Consider the following 20,050-nt stretch of genomic DNA (forward strand, 5'->3'; position numbering starts at 1 on the left):
TAATCCCTGGAACTGTTATCTCTTTCTGTTTTTGAGTTTCTATCTTCCTCAAGCAGGTCGAGGATATCCCAGATTTTACTTTTGACGTCAGCCACTACAGTGTCTTTGTGTCTTTCTGTGAAACTTCCTGTTTTATTCATTTGTCTGTTTAGTTATCACCCAAAATAAATCACCAACTTTTGCTTCTGTGGAATAAAAGCTTTTTAAAAAGAGCCTCTGTTCCATGTCAGATGTGCACTTTCGTCTTAACCCCTCTCTAATCATGATGCACTTTGATGAAGACAGCACATAGTTTTCTAAGATTATGATCCTTTGTGTGAGCATTTAAAGACTAGAGGTTATTCCCTTGGTCCATCAGAGAGCCTCTAACTCACCCCAGCTTTACCTTAACTCACCCGTCTTATTTTGTGACCCACTCTTCTGCTAATATCAAGAGAACATGTGAATGACTTCAGTTTAATTTTTGATGAATTGATGAGTTTTATTGTGTTCATGTTCTGGTAAAGATCCAGAGCACCTGTGTGATGTGAAACTTGTGATTTGTGCATCAAGCAAACAATGATCCTTGTGGTTTTACCTTTTTCTGCTCTATTCTATGTATGTGTCTCTGCAGCAGGGGGTGATAGTTACAGGGGGAGAGGAGTACCTGATTGAACCCCTTGTCTCACCAGATAATCAGACCAGGACGGAGAAGGGGGAGAGAGCAGAGGGGCGCCCCCATGTGGTTTACAAGCGGTCATCGCTCCGCCATCAGTACAAGGGCCAATCCTGTGGAGTCATTGGTGAGAGGAGACATATTCTGGTGTTTTTTGGGAGCAGCTGGTCAGTCTAGACTGGAGGAGTAAACGGTCTCAGGCTGATTTGCATTGCAGCCAGTGGCAGAGGATTGTGGTTGTGTCTGTGTTCCAGAAGAGATTGGGTGTGACGGTCTGTTGTTGAGGGTGTTGCTGAAAAAGTATGCTTACAAAATCAGCTTTTGGCAAATGAAAGCTTATAAAACCATTTACTGGTGTCCTGCTGCTCTGAATTCCCTGAAAGTATGTCAGGGAATCAAACTATTTGGAAAACCTTTCAGATGATCATCGATCTATAGGCTGTTTAGTCATATATATGAGGCTGAGCAGTGTGTGTGACTTCTTTAAAACCTGCGTGTGTGTGTGTGTGTGTGTGTGTGATCTTCCCCAGACGAGAAGCCGATGAAAACGGCGTCATGGTGGCAGCGGACTCTAAAAACACCTCCCCATCACGTCGGACGCGGCCAGCTGCCTCTGAAGCGCTCGGTCAGCCGGGAGCGCTACGTGGAGACGCTGGTGGTAGCTGACAAGATGATGGTGGGCTACCATGGCCGCAGAGACATCGAGCAGTACATCCTGGCTGTCATGAATATTGTAAGTTTCACAACACAAAAGATGTTGAATGCATTCGAATGCTCCAATCAACAGGGTCACAGGAGTGAGAGGAGAACAAGGGTGTAGATCAGGATGAGAGTTCATGTCAAAGATCATGTTTTTAGGAAGCATCAGTAACAACTCAAGAGCCAATCAAACCTTTGATAGTTTGGTATCTCATGATACACTATTAAAATGAAAAAGCTGTGGAAACTCAAAATGTCAAGGCAGCTGTCTGCACTAGATTTTTGAGTTTTGAGGTGAACTAGAAATCTTACATTTGAGCCCACTGATTAATTTTTGTTGAGATAACTTATCACTCATATGTAGTGTAACTTAAAGTTTTGAGTTCTACATACTAAGAAATGAAAGTTGTGCCAACTTATTATTGTTTGTTCAGAAAATGTCCCTTTGTTACTGCACGTTACTGCACCGTTTTCCCACTCGCAACGTAGCTAGCTAATGTTCAAGGCGGCTAACTATTGGTAATGACCATGCCTTATTAAACTAATTTACTAAACAAATTAAAGTTACATTAGGCGGCTGTGGCTCAGTGGGTAGAGTCGGTCGTCTATCAATTGGAAGGTTGGCGGTTCGATCCCAGCTCCTGCAGTCACACGCCGAAGTGTCCTTGAGAAGACACTGAACCCTGAATTGCTCCCTCTGTTGTTCAGAGGTGTGTGAATGTGAACTAATGAGATAAGCTAATACTGATGGTCCCTCACTACATAGCAGCCTCTACCATCAGTGAGTGAATGGGTATGAATGGGTGAACGTGACGAGTAGTGTAAAAGTGCTTGAATAAGTACAAGTCCATTTACCATTTACCGGTAATCAACTCACCATCAATTGACCAACTGTGAAGTTAGAGTTTCAATGCAATACTCAAACAAACACCTTTAGGGCGATAAAATCCACACAGGACAGGAGAGATGGCGCCACATGTTGGAGATTGAAAGTGCAGAAGACCCCTGTAGATTTGAGTTGGAGACCCTGTTCTTTGCCTGAAGCATACTCAAATAATATAGTCTAGCCTCAAACCCATAATCTCAAGTTCTGCCAACCTAACTTATGAAATGAGACCAACTTTACACAACACACTTAATACAGGTAGTTGAGATAACTACTTTGATGTAGTTTGCAACAAAATGGAACATGTTTTGATTGACTTAAAGCTGGGGTTGGTAGTCGTGATATAAACATCCGTTCAGAGAGAGATTTCGAATGTCAACGCTACACCTCCTCACCAGATTTCCTCTCTACTTTTCGTGCGTGTTCTATGAGGAAGTAGTGCCGGCTTCCCAGCAAATCAGGACGACCTAGTAGGGGCCACCACTCGACCAATCAGGACAGAGGGTCGGAGAGTAGCTCTGATTGGTCCGTGATAACGGGAACGAGGGGAATAATAACATTGCTTGATACGAAGGCATTGGAAAACACAGAGATTTCGCCATAATCTCAAATTACTTCAATGACTGATGAGCATAGACATATAAAGAGTAGACGCCGCATTGGCTGCTGGGGCGCAAGAAATACAGCCGCCATCTTGGTCCGGTCATCCTACCCATGATCCTACCTGTAAACGTAAACTGAAGCAGCAGAGACTTCAAGATGCCAGATCATACATCACATATCAGAATATTCTATTACTGTTAAGCCCACTATGAATATTAAAATATGCTGAACCATGTGTCCTGTATCATACCTACATGTATGACGTTTGCAGAAAAAAAACCCTGCATGAAAATCAGTTTAGTATTCAGCGAGTTATGATTGATTAAATGCGCTGACACTGAATTGCGCCTGCCAAACAGATTTCACTGAGTGGAGCGGGTGACCGGACCAAGATGGCGGCCCCACGGCTCGTCAGCGCCAATAGGTAGTAGCGGTCGATGCGGCGTCTACTCTTTATTATATCTATGCTGATGAGTACCGATGGGCTTTAAGACTTTTTTTCCAAACCCAGCACAAAAAAAGTTTAGTTTTTACCCCATTCCTACCAACTGCACCTTTAAACAAAAAATAATTTTCAGGCCAACAATTTTAAGTTTTCATTTTTACAGTGTAGAGTCAACTGAGACATACTGTAGTCTTTAACAGAGATGACAATAATAAAAAACATGAGAGAATTAAAAGTGCATTCACTTTCTTGTCCAAAATGTGTCCAAAAAACAAAGTTCTTGTGAAATCGATGACGTTTCAGGTTATTTTGGGTTGCATGAATAATGCTTAGTGACGGAGAAGAACAAATCTATTGACCTACTTTGATTTCTCCGGGGGGAGGACACATGTTTCAGTCACCTGGGCTTAGCTTGTGTGTCATCATCTGCACTATTTCTGTCACTGGGGATCTCTCTGCACACTGTTTTAATCACTTCAAAAGCCATGCACGCACGTGTTAGGAATGTATTTAATGACGGGTTGGTCAGCTGCCATTGTTACAAAAGCAGGTTGAATGTGTGAGTGTTATAGAATTGCAGAAACCAGCAGCATCTGTTCGGCGGTGCAGAGCAAAGTAGGCCCTAATTACGCCAGACAGCAGTAATGACAAGTGTCTGAGAGCGAGTGGTGGCTTTTAGTCTCGTCTGTTGTACTTCAGTTGGTGCTTTAACTCTTTAATAATGATTTCTACCTCTGGTGACTGTACAAGGCGATCAGAGCAGTCTGTGTCATATGTTAAGAGTTTGGGTAAAGCTGCAGATTGATTGGTAGAGGCATGACATGAATGCTTTCTCCAGGAGTGTTTTGAAGTGGATGAGTTGCTCTTTTGTCTGTTTACAGTGTCGTCTCAGCTCAAGTGTCTACGTGCTTCTGCTGTTTTTTTAAGACTGGTCTTTTCTTGTTTCCCTGGAGGTCAGGTTGCCAAACTGTTCCAGGATTCTAGCCTGGGGAACGCAGTCAACATCGTGGTGACACGGCTCATCCTGCTCATGGAGGACCAGGTAAATCAAGCACCGATAGAAGTTGTACAAACCATCTCCTCTGTGTAGGTCCATCTGTTCTTGTTCTCATTACCTGCACACAACTCTTCTCTGACCAGCATCTATGAGCTCCTTGTGTGTGTTAAATTATTGGCTTTCGGGTCTTTTCCTCTGCCGTTCCCAGTACAGTCTGGGAGTTTAAGTGGGTCTTGGCTATAATGAAAGGGATACGAACGATGTAAGGCGGAGAGGAAGAGAGAGATTGGTGAGGAAAGACGGAAAAGTCAGGAAATGAGGGGGGGTTTGTACCTGTCAGACAGAGCTGCTTTGTGGCTGTCCTGCTCCTGAACAGGGACTGACTGTCGCTGTGACGCACGTCCAGGGTGGAGAAAGGTACAAAGTTAGATTTAGATGCTGATGTTGAAAACTTAAGTGTGTTAATCTGTTTCATGATTCACTAATCGACATGTGTCGGGTTTAAGCCACAATCAAAAACAGGGATGGTAAACACTCACCAGATTCAAAGAGGTCATATGTCTGGACTAAATTTAGATAAACAGATTTATGGATAGCAAAATGAGTTAGTCATGAAATATGGCAGACACATTCATGTGAAGAATATATTTTTATTAGGTCATGCTTTTTGAATTATAAGCAAATACATGTAAAGGATAATGTATGGTTAGCAGGTGGTTAATTAAGGGAAACAGAATCCCAACAGGGTGAGACAAGACCCCGACATGTATTACACGGCTACTTATTTATTTATTTATTTATTTATTATTTAAAAGGACCATACATATTAATTAACACTTCTGTAAATATGCCAGAGTTAGCCAAAAGGCTAGTTCACATCCGTAGTCCCTTGCCAGATGTTAAAAAGGCTCCATAAAAAGATCAAGATTAAACAAAGATCAAATAGAGTAAAATAAAATCAAAATAAGAAAGTAGAGGAGAAACCAAAACACAAACAAACAAACAAACAAATAAACAAACAAAAAAGAGAAGAAAAGAAAAGTACAAATAGCACCATATGATTCAAAATGACTAAAAGCTATATAAGGACATGATATGACTTTGAGAAAGTGTCCATGGAGCAAGACAATCAGGAAGCAGCAATGAGGAAATGTTAAAGAAGACACATGCAGACACAACAGGACAACAGTTAACAGTGCTGTACATATTTGCATCAGGCAGTGACTACCAATCATTAAACTAGCTGCATGCAATTCAAATGAGGCAACGTATAGACTGAGCAACAGATGAACACAACGAATACACAACACAAGCAAGCAACAGTAAGTTAAAAAACACATACTGACTCAAGATACAAATACGTTGGCAAAAACCTGAATTAAAAGTTTATTTTATTGATCTATGTGTACAGTTTTTAAAAAATAGTCCCATTGAATCCACGTCAGTTATCATTCCATGGTGATGGATTCTTCTCTGCCTGTTTCGGTGGATTGAACATGAACCTGTCCTCATTCAGCTCTCCTTCTTCTCTAAGCTCTGCGTTTCACACACCTTTAAAAATAAACTAATGTCTCAACTTTGAACCCTGCTGCTATCATCACCACCGCTCATGGTTTAAGTTTCTTTGTAGAGATCGCTAACCTAAAGTTTCTCTCACCTGCTCCTCTCCTTGATCATATTGCTGAACGGGATCCAATATGAAAATGTCCGTAGCGTTCTAGCCACATTGTTTTGATGCAAATGGAAGCTAACGGTTTTACCTCACCTTACCGTAGGGCTGTACGATAAATTGATTAAATAGATTAATTCACATTTTTGGTTTCAGGCAATTTAAAAAAAAAAGGAAATCTAGATTTTCTCCATTTGTCAAGTTTTTACCATCAAAAAAAGACTATCAGTGCAATGAATATTGTTTCCCATTCCTACCAAGCCTGTTCTGTCAATATGTACTGCATGCTGTACCTTTAAGGGGAAATTCAGTTTGCCTTTGTCAAATTTGATTGATATAATTAAATCAAAACTTGTTGTTAGTCATTTGTAGTTTTCTTTTTTCAGGAGAAAAAACACAAAATCGATTAAAATTGTAAATTTAGTTTTTTGTTAAAAAATTGGGGATTTTATTCCTAGGCCATATCGCCCAGCCCTACCTTACGGTCTATGGTGTCAACAAGCAGAAGCAAAATGTGCCAGAACTCTTTTCCCCGGATTGATTTGACATGACGTGTGATCAGTTTGACTCTGGCGCTGCTCATGTTAGTGAAAGTTAATAACCATTGTCAAGGGGTTTTGACCAATCAGAATCAGCCGGAGGATCAGTAAGAAAGCCAGGTAGTAAACTGGGTTAGAATCTCTTCTTCGTTTGATTTAAGTGAGGAGGGTAGGGGTGGCTGGGTAGTGCAGGGAGAAGGAGGAGTTGTAGTGATATTAACACAGAAGCAGGAAAGAGATTATTTTATTGATTTATGTATGAAGTTTCTAAAAAAACCAGTCCCAGTGACGTTGAACGGTTTTACCTCACCTTACGGTCTATGGTGTCAACAAGCAGAAGCTAAATGTGCTGGAACTCTTTTCTGCGGATTAATTTGACATGACGTGTGATCAGTTTACCTCTGGTGTTGCTCATGTTAGTGAAAGTTAATAACCATTGTCAAGGGGTTTTGACCAATCAGAGTCAAGCATCTCACACAGCCGGACGATCACTAAGAAAGCCGGGTAATAAACTGGGTTAGACTCTCTTCTTCGTTTGATTTAATTGAGGAGGGTTAGGGTGGCTGGGTAGTGCAAGGAGGAGGAAGAGTTGTAGTGATATTACTCACTTAATATACTGATAACTGAGGCGAGCAGTGGGATGCCGTCATCACCCGACCAATCACAATGTCATGAACATTCATGTGCATTCCATGCCTGAAAGGGGCGTGGGAAGGCTGACATGGGAAACAGTGAACCTACTAAACATCAGCATTCAAGCATTGTCCCTGTAGGAATGTTTGCATTCGTCTCAAAGCGTCGCTGTGTTCAGCCTCACAGAGCGGCTAGCTTGGCTGCAGACTCTCCTTTTACATTTTGAGTAACTAAGCAGAGGGTAGAAGGGGCACAGATTTAAAATCCACAGCCGACCACAGAGCAGGCGTTCAGTTCATAAAAAGTGCTTGACCTCCGTATAGCCCAGGAGATGACTGGGCCATCTGTAACTGACCTTATTAGCAGCCTGTGGTGAGACACTGCGGTCGACCTCATAGTAATCGTGACCCTCTGACAGTCTGACGGATGAATCATTCTGCATTTAAAGACAGGACGGCTTTGAGGTTTCCTCCGTCGCTGTCTTATTAGGGAACATTTATGATTCATACTTTTAATACTGCACCAAAATAAGCTCTGAATTTACTGCTCGGATGTGTTCTCCGCCTGACAGCGTAAAGAGGTAAATGTTAGGATCATTAGCGGTGGGCAGCATTAGTGTTGTTATTCTTTCTCCACGGTCCGTCGAGGCTGAGGTTGGGACAGGATTGAGAGTAGTCTTGGCCAGCGGTTCTGCTGCTGGTTTCCAGGTCTGAAAACAGCAAAACTGTCCCTGGAAAATAAGGAATAAAAAAAAAAATCAGGCCAGCAGTGGACCCAGAAATGAGGGACTGCGGGATGAGACAATTACTAGTTATGTCACCACATGCATTCCAGGGTTACGAGTTCTCGCCAGCTGTGGCCAGCAGAGCACTCCCTCCTCCCCGTCTCCTCTCTGCGCTCTCATAATACGAGAAAGCACCTTCGCTCTGATCCGGCCTCAAACAAAGCCGCTCTCCGCTGAAGCATGTGCCTGCATATTTGCTGATATTGAGTTTTTTAAGATAGTGTCACAAAACTAACATACCAGAGTGGAAAAATAGCCTCGAACACACAATACAGGAAGACTGGAAGTAGGTTATCATAGCATTGTTGAGCCTATCACATGATAGCTGAAATCTCTCATTTGTTTACCCTAGAATAACCTTTTATTGTAACGTATCGTTGTGAAGCTTTATTCAGGAGTTTTAATGTTGACAGATCACTTTTATTCATCTTTTATGGAGTCTATTTTAACTTTTACAATGATCTCTTGGTTTGGTACTAATCTTAATAATCTTGGCCATCTCTATCAAGTGAGAGCCACTCAGAAGGCAAAGGCCATCCTTGAAGACCCTCACCACCCCATTTTTTCAGAGTTTAGACTTTTGCCAACAGGGAGGAGGTTCACTTAAACTAGGAGGGCAAGATCGAACTGATACCTTAGATCATCTGTGCCCTCAGCTGTTGGGCTTTTAAACAAGCTGTAGGACCTTACCTTGGTCTCATGCACAGGAAGAATGATGTCATCCACGGGGGTTAAGTTAAATGAAGATGCACTTTAATTGATTTGTGAACTTGTGTTTGTTGTTGTGTGTATTGCTTGTATGTATAGGATGTGTGGACTGCTGTTGCAACACAAATTGCCCCTTGGGGACAATAAAGATTTTCTAATCTAATCTAATCTAATAACTCTCATCATCGTTGGGTTTTAAGACTTTTATTTACTTCAGTTTCTTTCTCAATTTGACTTTATGCTTCCTTTCCTGTTCGTCCTCCAGCCAACACTAGAGATCAACCACCACGCTGGGAAGTCTTTAGACAGCTTCTGCAAGTGGCAGAAAACCATCCAGCACCGGAGCAGCTACGGCAACGCCATACCAGACAACGGGATCGCTCACCATGACACAGCTGTGCTTATCACCAGGTGAGAAACACAAACCTGTCTCACACACACACTACCGGTCAAAAGTTTTAGAACACCCCAATTCTTCCACTTTTTTTTATTAAAATCCAAGCAGTTCACGTCCATTGAATAGCTTGAAGTGATACAAAAGTAAGTGGGGAACTGCCAGAGGTAAACACAAAAAAAGGGTAAGATCACCCAAAAGTGAAAAAATAATGTACATTTCAGATTTATATGAAAAGGCCTTTTTCAGTGAACAAGAACTGGGTCAAGCCTTGAAAGTTGGTGATTCCAATTCTTACAGGTGTCCCAGCTTTCCATGATTACTTACAACCTCCTTTGTCTGCATAAAAGTAGTGTTGGAACACACTGTGGTACCATACCGTCGTGAGCAATATTTGAACAGTCTTGTAATGCAGAAAGTAATGTGCTGCTTAATGAGTGGCCAGAATAAAGGTGCCAAAGGTGGCTACTTTGATGAGTCAAAAGTTTTGAATACATTTTGGTTTATGAATTGATTCCATGATTTATTTTTGAAATTCAAATGTTTATTTGTGCACATTTTCATTTCAGAGCACAATAAGACATTGAACTTCATTATTTTCAATAAAAAACTTGAAAAATGGGGGTGTTCTAAAACTTTTGACCTGTAGTGTATATCTAGTACAGACTGTCTCTGGAGTTGTGGAGTATGTACAACAACAAACCTCTCCTCCTGTCACTTTTTTCAAAACGCATGAATATGTGAAGTTTGTTTTTCGGTATTCTGTCCATAAGGGTTAAATCTGTGCTTCCTCAGTGCAGGATTCTCACATTCCCAGCCCCTGTCTTCATACGTTTTCATCAAGCCAAGTCAGAGAGAGTTAGACTGTATCTTGTCCTGTCTGGTGACGATAGCTGGGGCCGCTCTGCCCGGCTCAGCATCTGGAGAGAAAATGTAAAAGAGAGATATGAGGAGGGAGTGGACAGATTTAGTTTATTGAAGAAAGCAGCCCAGAAGAGACACGCTAAGAGGACGAGAAAGAGAAGAGAAATCAAAGCAAGTCTCAGTTTTGAGTAATATTCGTATTGCTCCCTCGGTTGCTGAAACCGCTGGGTGAAAAAAAAAAAGCAGACAACAGAGGAAGATGCATGTTAAGCACACAAAACACTGATGCTATTGACTGAGGAATGTGCGCCTGCAAACAACACAAGCATGGTTTGGTCAGAGTCGTCTGAATACCTCGAATGCTTTCCCGTTCTGTCTCACAGAATTCGCTATGAGCTTATATAAGAGAAGGAGTGAAAACATGCACAGATGGATGAGTGTCTGCTCAGTGAGACGTGGTCATGGTCGTGGTCGTGGTCGTGGTTGTGGGAACACTTTGGTTTAGGGACAGGTTTTATCAAGCAGAGGATGGAAACGGTCCAGACAGATGACACTAAAGTGACTGAACATGACTTCCTGCTATTGTCTTAATCTGTCTGCTATCACTGTGTGAGCACGTCTGTCATCAGCTGTGAATGTACAGCAGATCCATGTCAAGAGCATCATATCTGTCTGTTTGAATGTGGGAGAGTGATTAGTATATGATGGGTTTATTGGAAGATGCTGCTTCTGATTTATTCATTTTATTTATTGTATTTATTACAAACATAGGAGGTCTAGACCACTCTGTGTCAAATTATGAACAGACCCAACTTCAAGACGGTAATACTGTCTGACCCCATCTTAATCCACCATGAGCATTGCACATTGCAGTATTTAGCTAGTTACAGCGGCGAGGAAAAACTTCCTTTAACAGGCAGAAACCTCCAGCAGGACCAGACTCATGTTAGACAGCCATCTGCTGAGACCAAGTTGGGTCTGGAAAGACGGATAGAGGAGAATAAGAGAGAGAGGGAGCGGTGATAGTGATGAGACGAGTAGTAGTAGCTGTTGCCTCTGGAGTCCAGCACGTCCATATCAACGTCCACTGTCTTACGGCAGCTCAGAGGAACCTACGAGACAAGGGAGCTCAGGGACTCCAGAAAGGTCTATGGTTAGTAACTTTCAATGGGATAGGAAGAGTTAAAGTAAGTGATGAAGGGGTTGGGGGGAAGGGGGTAAGATAGGATCCCAGTGTGTCAGTGCGCCAGTTCCCCCGGCAGTCTAAGCCTATAGCAGCATATCTAAGAGCTGGTCCAAGCCTGAGCCAGCTCTAACTATAAGCTTCATCAAAAAGGAAAGTTTGAAGCCTACTCTTAAAAGTATTCACCTGATTGTTTCCTTCCTATATCCAGATATGACATCTGCATCCAGAAGAACAAGCCCTGTGAAACCTTAGGTAATACACACACACACACACAAACATAAAACCTAAAACACAAGCACTAAACCGAACTGACACATAACCATACGACCTGTTAAACCAAGTCTTAACCCGTGTGTGTGCGACAGGTCTGGCTCCTGTGGGAGGGATGTGTGAGCCAGAGAGGAGCTGCAGCATCAACGAGGATATCGGCCTTGGAACAGCTTTCACAATCGCCCATGAGATAGGCCACACGTGAGTGACACACACACACACAAACACACACACACATACACACACACACATACACACACACTCTAAAAGTTTTTGGACCTGTTTGTCTTTTTATAAATCCAGCACAAATCTTTTTAAATCTTAGATAATGGGATTCCAATCCAGCGACTTTCCGGGTTGCTATTTTACAAATAAATATGGATGTAACTCCTGGTTGGGTTAGCAGTGTTTTACTGCCAATGGCCGTCGTTCAAAAGTGATTCACCTGCTTATTAAAGAATACTCCTTTTGTTTTACAACCACTACCCTGTTCTGGTTTCTGGTGTGCAGACTGCAGCTGCACATGACATCTCTGTCTGTCCACGTCTGACTGCATTCTTACCCATGAGAAAACTGTCCATTTTACCAGTTAAGTTGTAATAGCTGTTTGTCTGCATGTTAGGGTTATTAACTCAGAGAAAGAGGATTTTGGTCCCATTACCATGAAAAATTACAGCTTTGGTTCGGTGACAGCAACACCAGAAGTCATGGCTGTGAGGTATCATGGGGAGGGAATTCATGTTCCTTCATGTAAGATGTATTTATGTATTTACTTTATTTTATTTTATTTTTGGGCTTTTACACCTTTATTTAGACAGGAGAGGAAACTGGATGAGAGAGTGGGGGGAAAGGGTCTGCAGGCTGGAATTGAGCACGAGCTACATGGGCGCACGACTTCATAGGCCAAGCCCGTGCCCCATATTTTAGATTTAAAAAGTGTAGTGGTACCAAGCCATAACCTCCGGCCACGAGAAATGAATCCATGTCGGAAGTGCTTAAATCTGCAGTTCCTCGTGTGTCCACTTGGGGCCGACTCAAGAAGTACCGGAAACCACATACACACCCATTCAAAAAAGCTGATCTTTACAGCAGAAATAAACATGTTTACAGCCAAGTTAAAAAATGATTTAAGTCTGGATAGCTAATTTCTCTATCAGCACACACTGTTCAGGAGATAAATTTTTTCATAACGTGAATGCTTAGAACAGGGGTTCCCAAAGTATGGGTCGGGACCAAGCGGCAACCTCCGGTCTAAAAATATGAGTCAATGCGGAAGTGTTAAAAGCTGCAGTTCATCGAGGATCCGCTAGAGGCTGGCTCTGGAAGTACCGGAAGTCACATACACATGAATGGGAAAAAGACGATCTTTGCAGCATTAATAAACATGTTTACAGCCTGGTACAAAAGATGAGTGTAGTCTGGATAGCTCATTTCTCGATGTCCTCTCACTGTGAGGGGGGTGAATTTTTTTCTAATTCGGCAATTTCGAAGATATTGAGATTACTAGTCCTCCAATCAGAGGCACAGCTGCCCGCAGGAACACTGCAGCTGTTGGCTAGGAGGCTCAAAGCCTGCCTCTTTACGTCACACTGGCTCGACAGAAGCAATATGGCTGCCGCAGCCGATTGGCTTCAAAACAGCTCTTCAGAAACAGATGGGTGACGTCACGGATACTAAGTCCATAATTTTTACAGTCTATGGTCGGGACACCCTGGGGAGTCGTGAGAACAAATAGGGTGTCGTGAGATGTCTTCCAGAATGTTTTTTCTTAATTTAAATAATCTAAAAATAGTACATCTTATCCATTTATAGTAAAAAAATATCAACAAAAATAGTAGCTAAACTTGTCATAAAACCTTAGAAATGTAAAATGTAATGAGTTTTCTGCTTTTCTTTTTGCCAGATGACTCCTAAGTTGAGGGTTAGTGAACAGTTAATTATCAAAAGCATCAGTAGCAGTAGGTTCATTCATAACGGCACAGGAAACAGCTACATGCTTATAGAGGTAGGCTAATTTTTTGCAGACCAGCTAAATGAAGCCATATTAAATCATCTTGGGGGACACTGGGGGTTGCGTGTCTTTGGCACCATTATTTTGGGGGTCGCAGGCTGAGAAGTTTGGGAACCCCTAGTTTAGAAGATATTAAGATTACAAGTTTTCAATAATTAGAGGAACAGGTGTTTCGACTGACAGGCGGGAACACTGTAGCTGTTAGCGAAGACGCTCAAAGCCCGCCTCTTTACCTCACACTAGCTCGACAGAAGTTAGGTTGAGTTCAGCATTTCCAATATGGCACCCGCCAACGATTGGCTTCAAAACAGGGCTTCAGAAACAGATGTCTATTTGGCGTTTTGGAGACACACTGTAGCAGTTCGAGTCTCTTCCACTGAGTCACTTCTCTCATAGTTTGTCACCACAAACACGGCTGTGTTTAATCTGCACCATGATGTCAAACATTTCACAAAGCCATTAAAAGGAATTGTCGACCGTGTTGAGGCAAAGAAAGAATTATACACTTATCAATACAAAGACCTACGACACTGATCAGCACACTGTGTCCAGTCACTAAGAAACCTTGTGGTCCAGGTGCTTAAAGTCTTCCTGTGCTCGTCATCAGGACACTGAAGGATCAACCATCTGTATAAATACCTCTCAGGTCTGTGTCGGACACAATGCAATGGGACACTCAATTACTTTGAGCAAGTCCTGTGCTCCCTGAGTGCTCATTACAGGGATAAAATCAGTGACCTCTCTTGATTTACTGGATTCATGACAGATATACGGCCTTCAGGAAGACAAACTGCTTGTTGCTAAGTGAGTAAAACAGTTTCTGGAGCTTCCAGGAGGTCCAGATAGATATAAAAAGCAGGAGCATCACCAGGTGCTGCACCAGCCCCTCAATAAACTAATTCAACACATAACTAGAGCAATGGAAAGAAAATATACAACTATTAACACGTTCTCAACAGATGGAAATGACTCATGGAGATCGAGATTACATAAAATCTCTCCGGAGATCTGGAGATGTAATCTGAGGAGGGAGGGATCATCTCAAAACAAAACACATGAAAAGACATATGAGACACCTCAGGGAGTCCTTCAGGGACATTTTGTGTTTCAGCCTCAGTTAAAGAGCAAATCAGCCACGATCGATCTGGATCTGGGATTCAGACCAGGGTTATTAAATTCTCCTCTACAGTCTCAGAGTCACCGCTTCATATGCATGACCGCTGTTGATCCCTGACACGTGTGTGAGGACATGAAAGAGGGAGAATAGCCAGTGCAAATATAATACCTGCTGTTATCTATCTGGCATGAAACGTATGCATGTACATTTTATTGAGATTTATTAAATTGACAGTCGTTGCTTCTCTTAAAAGCCCTCAAACCTCAAGTTTCTGTTTAAGGTGTCATGTGCCTCATCTTACAAAAGCCTAACCAGGGACAAGGACTGCGAATTCCTCCTACATACCTGCATCAGCTGCACTTTAATTAACTTCAGCAATGCCTACTGGTGTTGTCAAATATACGGTTGAATAAATAAATAGTCAGCAGGTTTATGATTCGCTGTTAAGCTCATTTATCCTCATCTAATGAATTCTGTCAGACAAACTTCTGAACCATCATCCCGCTCCTGCCAACCAAACCACAGCATGTCTGCTTTTTCAGAGTGAGGTTATCCACAGTGATCTCTTTTCCTGCGGTCTCTCTGCAGGAAGAATTAACAGTCCACACAGCCTCTAAATGTTGTCACTGTTTCATCACGGGCCTTAGGTTTGGGATGAACCATGACGGGATGGGGAATGCCTGTGGTCCTCGCAGCCAGGAGACCGCCAAGCTGATGGCTGACCACATCACCATGAAGACAAACCCCTTCATCTGGTCGCCCTGCAGCCGGGATTACATCACCAGCTTCCTGGAGTGAGTCAGCTGATCAGATAACTGCTACACCACAAATAAGTTGGTAATTAGAGGTTAGAGATAGAGCCATTCACGCGGAAGTCATAGTAACATTTTTGATGGTCAGAGGAACACTCGATGAACAGATGGATCTCAGATTAAATGTGAGCCTGTTGACAGTTTGAAGGAAAAATTCTTTTCATTTCATTTCAAACTTTACTTTTCTGGGATGTTGAGGTTTCTCTTATTTTGTCGAGATTACAAGAACATTAAAAAAAACAATCTAATCAATCACAAAAACAATAAATCAGTTTAAACAATCACAATTTGAAACACTAACCCGTACTGTCAGAACAAACAAAGTAAGTAGAACATGAGTTCATGTGGTGTACATTAGTCTCAGAGGATTTATAAGTTATGCAACAACCCATGATGTTTTTACTTGTTTCACTATAAGTTTGTTGTGTTTGATTTAGAACATGTGTGAGATGTTGATTGGTTTCATTGGAAATGTGCTTTGTTTACATGTTGTTTGTTTCTATTGTTCTCATTTATTTGAGCTTGCAGCTTAATTAATGCAGCACTTGAGTCTCATAAAATTTCCCCAGGGGTAAAATAAAATGTATGTTATTGTATGGTATGGTATGGTATGGTATCGTACTTATCGTACTGATCGTATCATATCATATTGTAGCGTATCGTACTGATTGCACTAATCATATCGTAACGTAGTGTATCGTACAATATCTTACTGATCGTGTCATATCGTACTGATCATATATTACTGATGGTATCGTATCACATTGATCATATCAAACTGATCGTATCGCACTGATCGTATCGTACAGATCATATCAAACTGAACGTATCGTACTGATCGCATCGCCCTGATTATATCGTACTGACCATATCGTATCGTATCCTACTGATTGTACTGATCGTATCTTATCGTTCTGATCGTATCTTATCGTACTGATCGTATCTTATCGTACTGATCATATCATACTGATTGTATCGTATCGTACTGATCGTGTCTTTCGTCCTGATTATATCGTATTGTACTGATCGTATCGTATCGTACTGATTGTATCGTACTGATCGTATCGTATTGATCGTATCGTATTGTACTGATCGTATCTTATCATACTTATTATATCCTACTGATCGTATCGTAATGATCGTATCGTATCGTATTGTACTGATCGTATCGTACTGATCGTATCGTATTGTACTGATCGTATTGTATTGTACTGATCGTATCTTATCATACTTATTATATCCTACTGATCATATCGTACTGATCGTATCGTATTGTACTGATCGTATCGTATCGTACTGATCGTATCGTATTGTACTGATCGTATCGTACTGATCGTATCTTATTGTACTGATCATATCGTACTGATCGTATCGTACTGTACTGATCATATCGTATTGTACTGATCATATCGTATCGTACTGATCGTATCGTATTGTACTGATCGTATCGTATCGACCTGATCGTATTGTACTGATCATATCGTACTGATCATATCGTATCGTACTGATCGTATCGTATTGTACTGATCGTATCGTACTGATCGTATCGTATTGTACTGATCATATTGTACTGATCATATCGTATCGTACTGATCGTATCGTATTGTACTGATCGTATCGTACTGATCTTATCGTATCGACCTGATCGTATCGTACTGATCATATCGTATCGTACTGATCGTATCGTATTGTACTGATCATATCGTATTGTACTGATCGTATCGTATTGTACTGATCATATCGTATTGTACTGATCGTATCGTATTGTACTGATCATATCGTATCGTACTGATCGTATCGTATTGTACTGATCGTATCGTACTGATCGTATCGTATTGTACTGATCATATTGTACTGATCATATCGTATCGTACTGATCGTATCGTATTGTACTGATCGTATCGTACTGATCTTATCGTATCGACCTGATCGTATCGTACTGATCGTATCGTATCGACCTGATCGTATCGTACTGATCGTATCGTATCGTACTGATCATATCGTCTCATATCGTACTTATTGTACTGATCATATCGTACTGATCATATCGTACTTATTGTACTGATCGTATCGTACTGATCATATCGTCTCGTATCATACTTTTTGTACTGATCATATTGTACTGATCGTATCGTACTGATTGTATCGTACTGATCATATCGTCTCATATCATACTTATTGTACTGATCATATCATGTATAAATACCTCTCTTCTTCTTGTGTCCTACAGCTCAGGTATGGGTTCCTGCCTGAACAACATCCCCCCTAAGCAGGAGTTTGTGTACCCGACCACAGCCCCGGGTCAGGCCTACGATGCAGACGAACAGTGCCGCTTTCAGTACGGCGTCAGATCTCGACAGTGTAAATATGCGGTGAGTTCTCTTGTCTACACTTTTTATCCCACTGTGTTCTAAGGTGTGACCTAAAAGCCTCAGTGCTTGTAATTTGATTTAACAATATTATGAATTCACATATTAGAACTTTGATAGAAGGTCAAATGAAAGCATTACCTTTTAGACGTGTCTGTTTTTGGATCATAAAGGCCTTTTTCTAGCAGTTCTGCTAACTTCCTTGAGCTAATATGCTTTGAAGACCCTGCTAACACTCAGGTAGACTATCATCACCGAACACTGTCCAGGATTGTGATTTTTTATAGGGGTTTCAAATTGCCTGCTATGTCCAAATACACCAAGGAAAAGCTTACACTGAATTATTCCCACATTATTCTGTTTTATGTGATGTCATATAATCATGCTGTCTATCCGAGACTCTGGTCTTCCTGTAAATTGCATTCTGCAGAAGTATAATCCCAGTTTAAAGTTTCAGAGTCACAGTGTTTGAGGTTTCTCAAGTTCTCCCTAAATATTTGTCATGTTTTTGAGGTAGTATACCTTTAATGTTTTAAATTTATACAGGTATCCAAACCTCTAGATTTGAATCAGTACAGATTCCCAGCCGTCTTTGTAAGGCGTTCTCAACTGTGCACCATTTCATTACTCCTCTGTCTGTTTAGACTGACTTAATCTCCGTCATTTATCTCACTCTTTCTTTATTCCCCCTCTGGCTCTCTCCTTCATATCAGCTTCTCCCACAGTGAGGAACATCTTGCAATACCTTTGCCAAAGAGCATCCACTTTACTGCATGGTCAACTTTTATTGTACCGGGTTCAGAGGGAATGTACATCTGGAACAGCACACTGCTTTATAGACTCATTACGATCCCTACTATATGGTCACAACATATGTACACAATAAAACATAACCACCATGTGTTGGAGGCATCGCTGTAGAGGGAACAGAGGGGAGGGGAACAAGTGTGTCTGCTCTCATATCGTAACACTGATCTTATATCTTCTGATATACGGCTGTCGTTCTCAATGCTTTGTTCTCCTCTTTCTTTTCTCTCTCCCTCTCTGCTGTTTTTATTCATGTAGTTTAAAAGTGTCTTTATCCTTATTAGTTCAGCTTTTTCTGTGCGGGGAGAAACGAGTAAAACTCAAACTGGATCCAAAGTTGAGACATTTGCCTCGTTTATTTTTAAAGGTGTGAGAACCGCAGAGCTCAGAGAAGAAGGAGAGATGTATGAGGACAGTTTCATGTTAAATCGACTGCAACAGGCAGATAAGAATCCATCACCATGATACGATAACTGACATGGAATCACTGGGACTATTAAAATAAAAAAAACTGTTTACATAAATAATTTTAGATTGATAAAATAATCTTTAATCAATGTTTTTTGCCAACGTATCTGGAGTTAGTAGCCAGGTAGTCACCCTATCGGGGTGAGATACATAACATGCATTTCTTATTTATTCTTGTTAAGTTCTTATATTTAGTTCTTAATATTTTAAATGAAGCCTAATTCTGTTTTGTTTTTCCGCCTCTTCAGTATTTGTTGTTGACTTTTATGTAGCTGGAATGCCATCTAAGGACAAGCTTTGCAAATTAGGTTAGGCCGTGAATGCTGTGTTGTGTGGCATCAGTTTACATGCTACATACTTGTCTCATTACAAACTCACAGAAAGTAACCAAGTCAGTATTCCTCTTTACACGCTCACACAGGAAGTCTGCAGCGAACTTTGGTGCATGAGCAAGAGCAACCGTTGCATCACCAGCAGCATTCCTGCTGCAGAGGGAACCATCTGTCAGACCAACACCATAGAGAAAGGGGTAACTCATCATTTCACTGTCTGCTGTTTGACTTCTCACAGGTTGTTCTGCTGGTTTAGCATGTTTTATAATAAATATCAATATGGATAGACCTTTCCAGAGAAGTAAAGTCACCCTTAAGCCTTGTTTCATTGTTTTGACATTTCATTACATTGTGATAAACAAACCTAAGAATTCTCAGGGCGTCTTTTCATAAATTGTTTACATGCATGTGTGTTTGTGCTGCAGTGGTGCTACAAGAGGATGTGTGTGGTGTACGGGACTCGTCCGGAGGGCATAGATGGGGGCTGGGGTCACTGGTCTCCCTGGGAGGAGTGCAGCAGGACCTGCGGAGGAGGAGTCTCTTCTTCTATCCGACATTGTGACAGTCCCAGGTACAGCATGGTTCTCTACTGTCAGGGTCTCAAATGCATCAGAAACTCTACCTTATAGACAAGACTGTAATAAATACTTTGGATGTTTTAATTAATAAGCTTTAATGATAGTTTCAGTTTGTTTGGCTTATTTCATCCCACACAATAGCACAATCACATCAGGGGAGCTCATACTTTCACATCTGGTCTGAGCACATCCTACAAGATGGGCAACAAAATCCACACTTCATG

At 41.4% G+C, this 20,050-nt stretch overlaps 1 protein-coding gene across 1 annotated transcript in view; it reads left to right on the forward strand.

Moving 5' to 3' along the window:
• The window catches only part of adamts10 (ADAM metallopeptidase with thrombospondin type 1 motif, 10), a 64,861-nt gene that overhangs the window by 18,229 nt on the left and 26,582 nt on the right, over positions 1-20,050 (forward strand). Inside the window, exons 5-14 of the mRNA XM_034700245.1 lie at positions 614-782; positions 1,186-1,388; positions 4,247-4,330; positions 8,884-9,029; positions 11,271-11,314; positions 11,428-11,533; positions 15,108-15,254; positions 17,503-17,644; positions 19,338-19,445; positions 19,674-19,819. Coding sequence (XP_034556136.1) covers positions 614-782; positions 1,186-1,388; positions 4,247-4,330; positions 8,884-9,029; positions 11,271-11,314; positions 11,428-11,533; positions 15,108-15,254; positions 17,503-17,644; positions 19,338-19,445; positions 19,674-19,819 — 1,295 coding nt within the window. The remainder of the gene's footprint in view (positions 1-613; positions 783-1,185; positions 1,389-4,246; positions 4,331-8,883; positions 9,030-11,270; positions 11,315-11,427; positions 11,534-15,107; positions 15,255-17,502; positions 17,645-19,337; positions 19,446-19,673; positions 19,820-20,050) is intronic.

This window comes from Notolabrus celidotus, chromosome 2 (assembly GCF_009762535.1).
Source record: "Notolabrus celidotus isolate fNotCel1 chromosome 2, fNotCel1.pri, whole genome shotgun sequence".
NCBI lineage: Eukaryota > Metazoa > Chordata > Actinopteri > Labriformes > Labridae > Notolabrus > Notolabrus celidotus.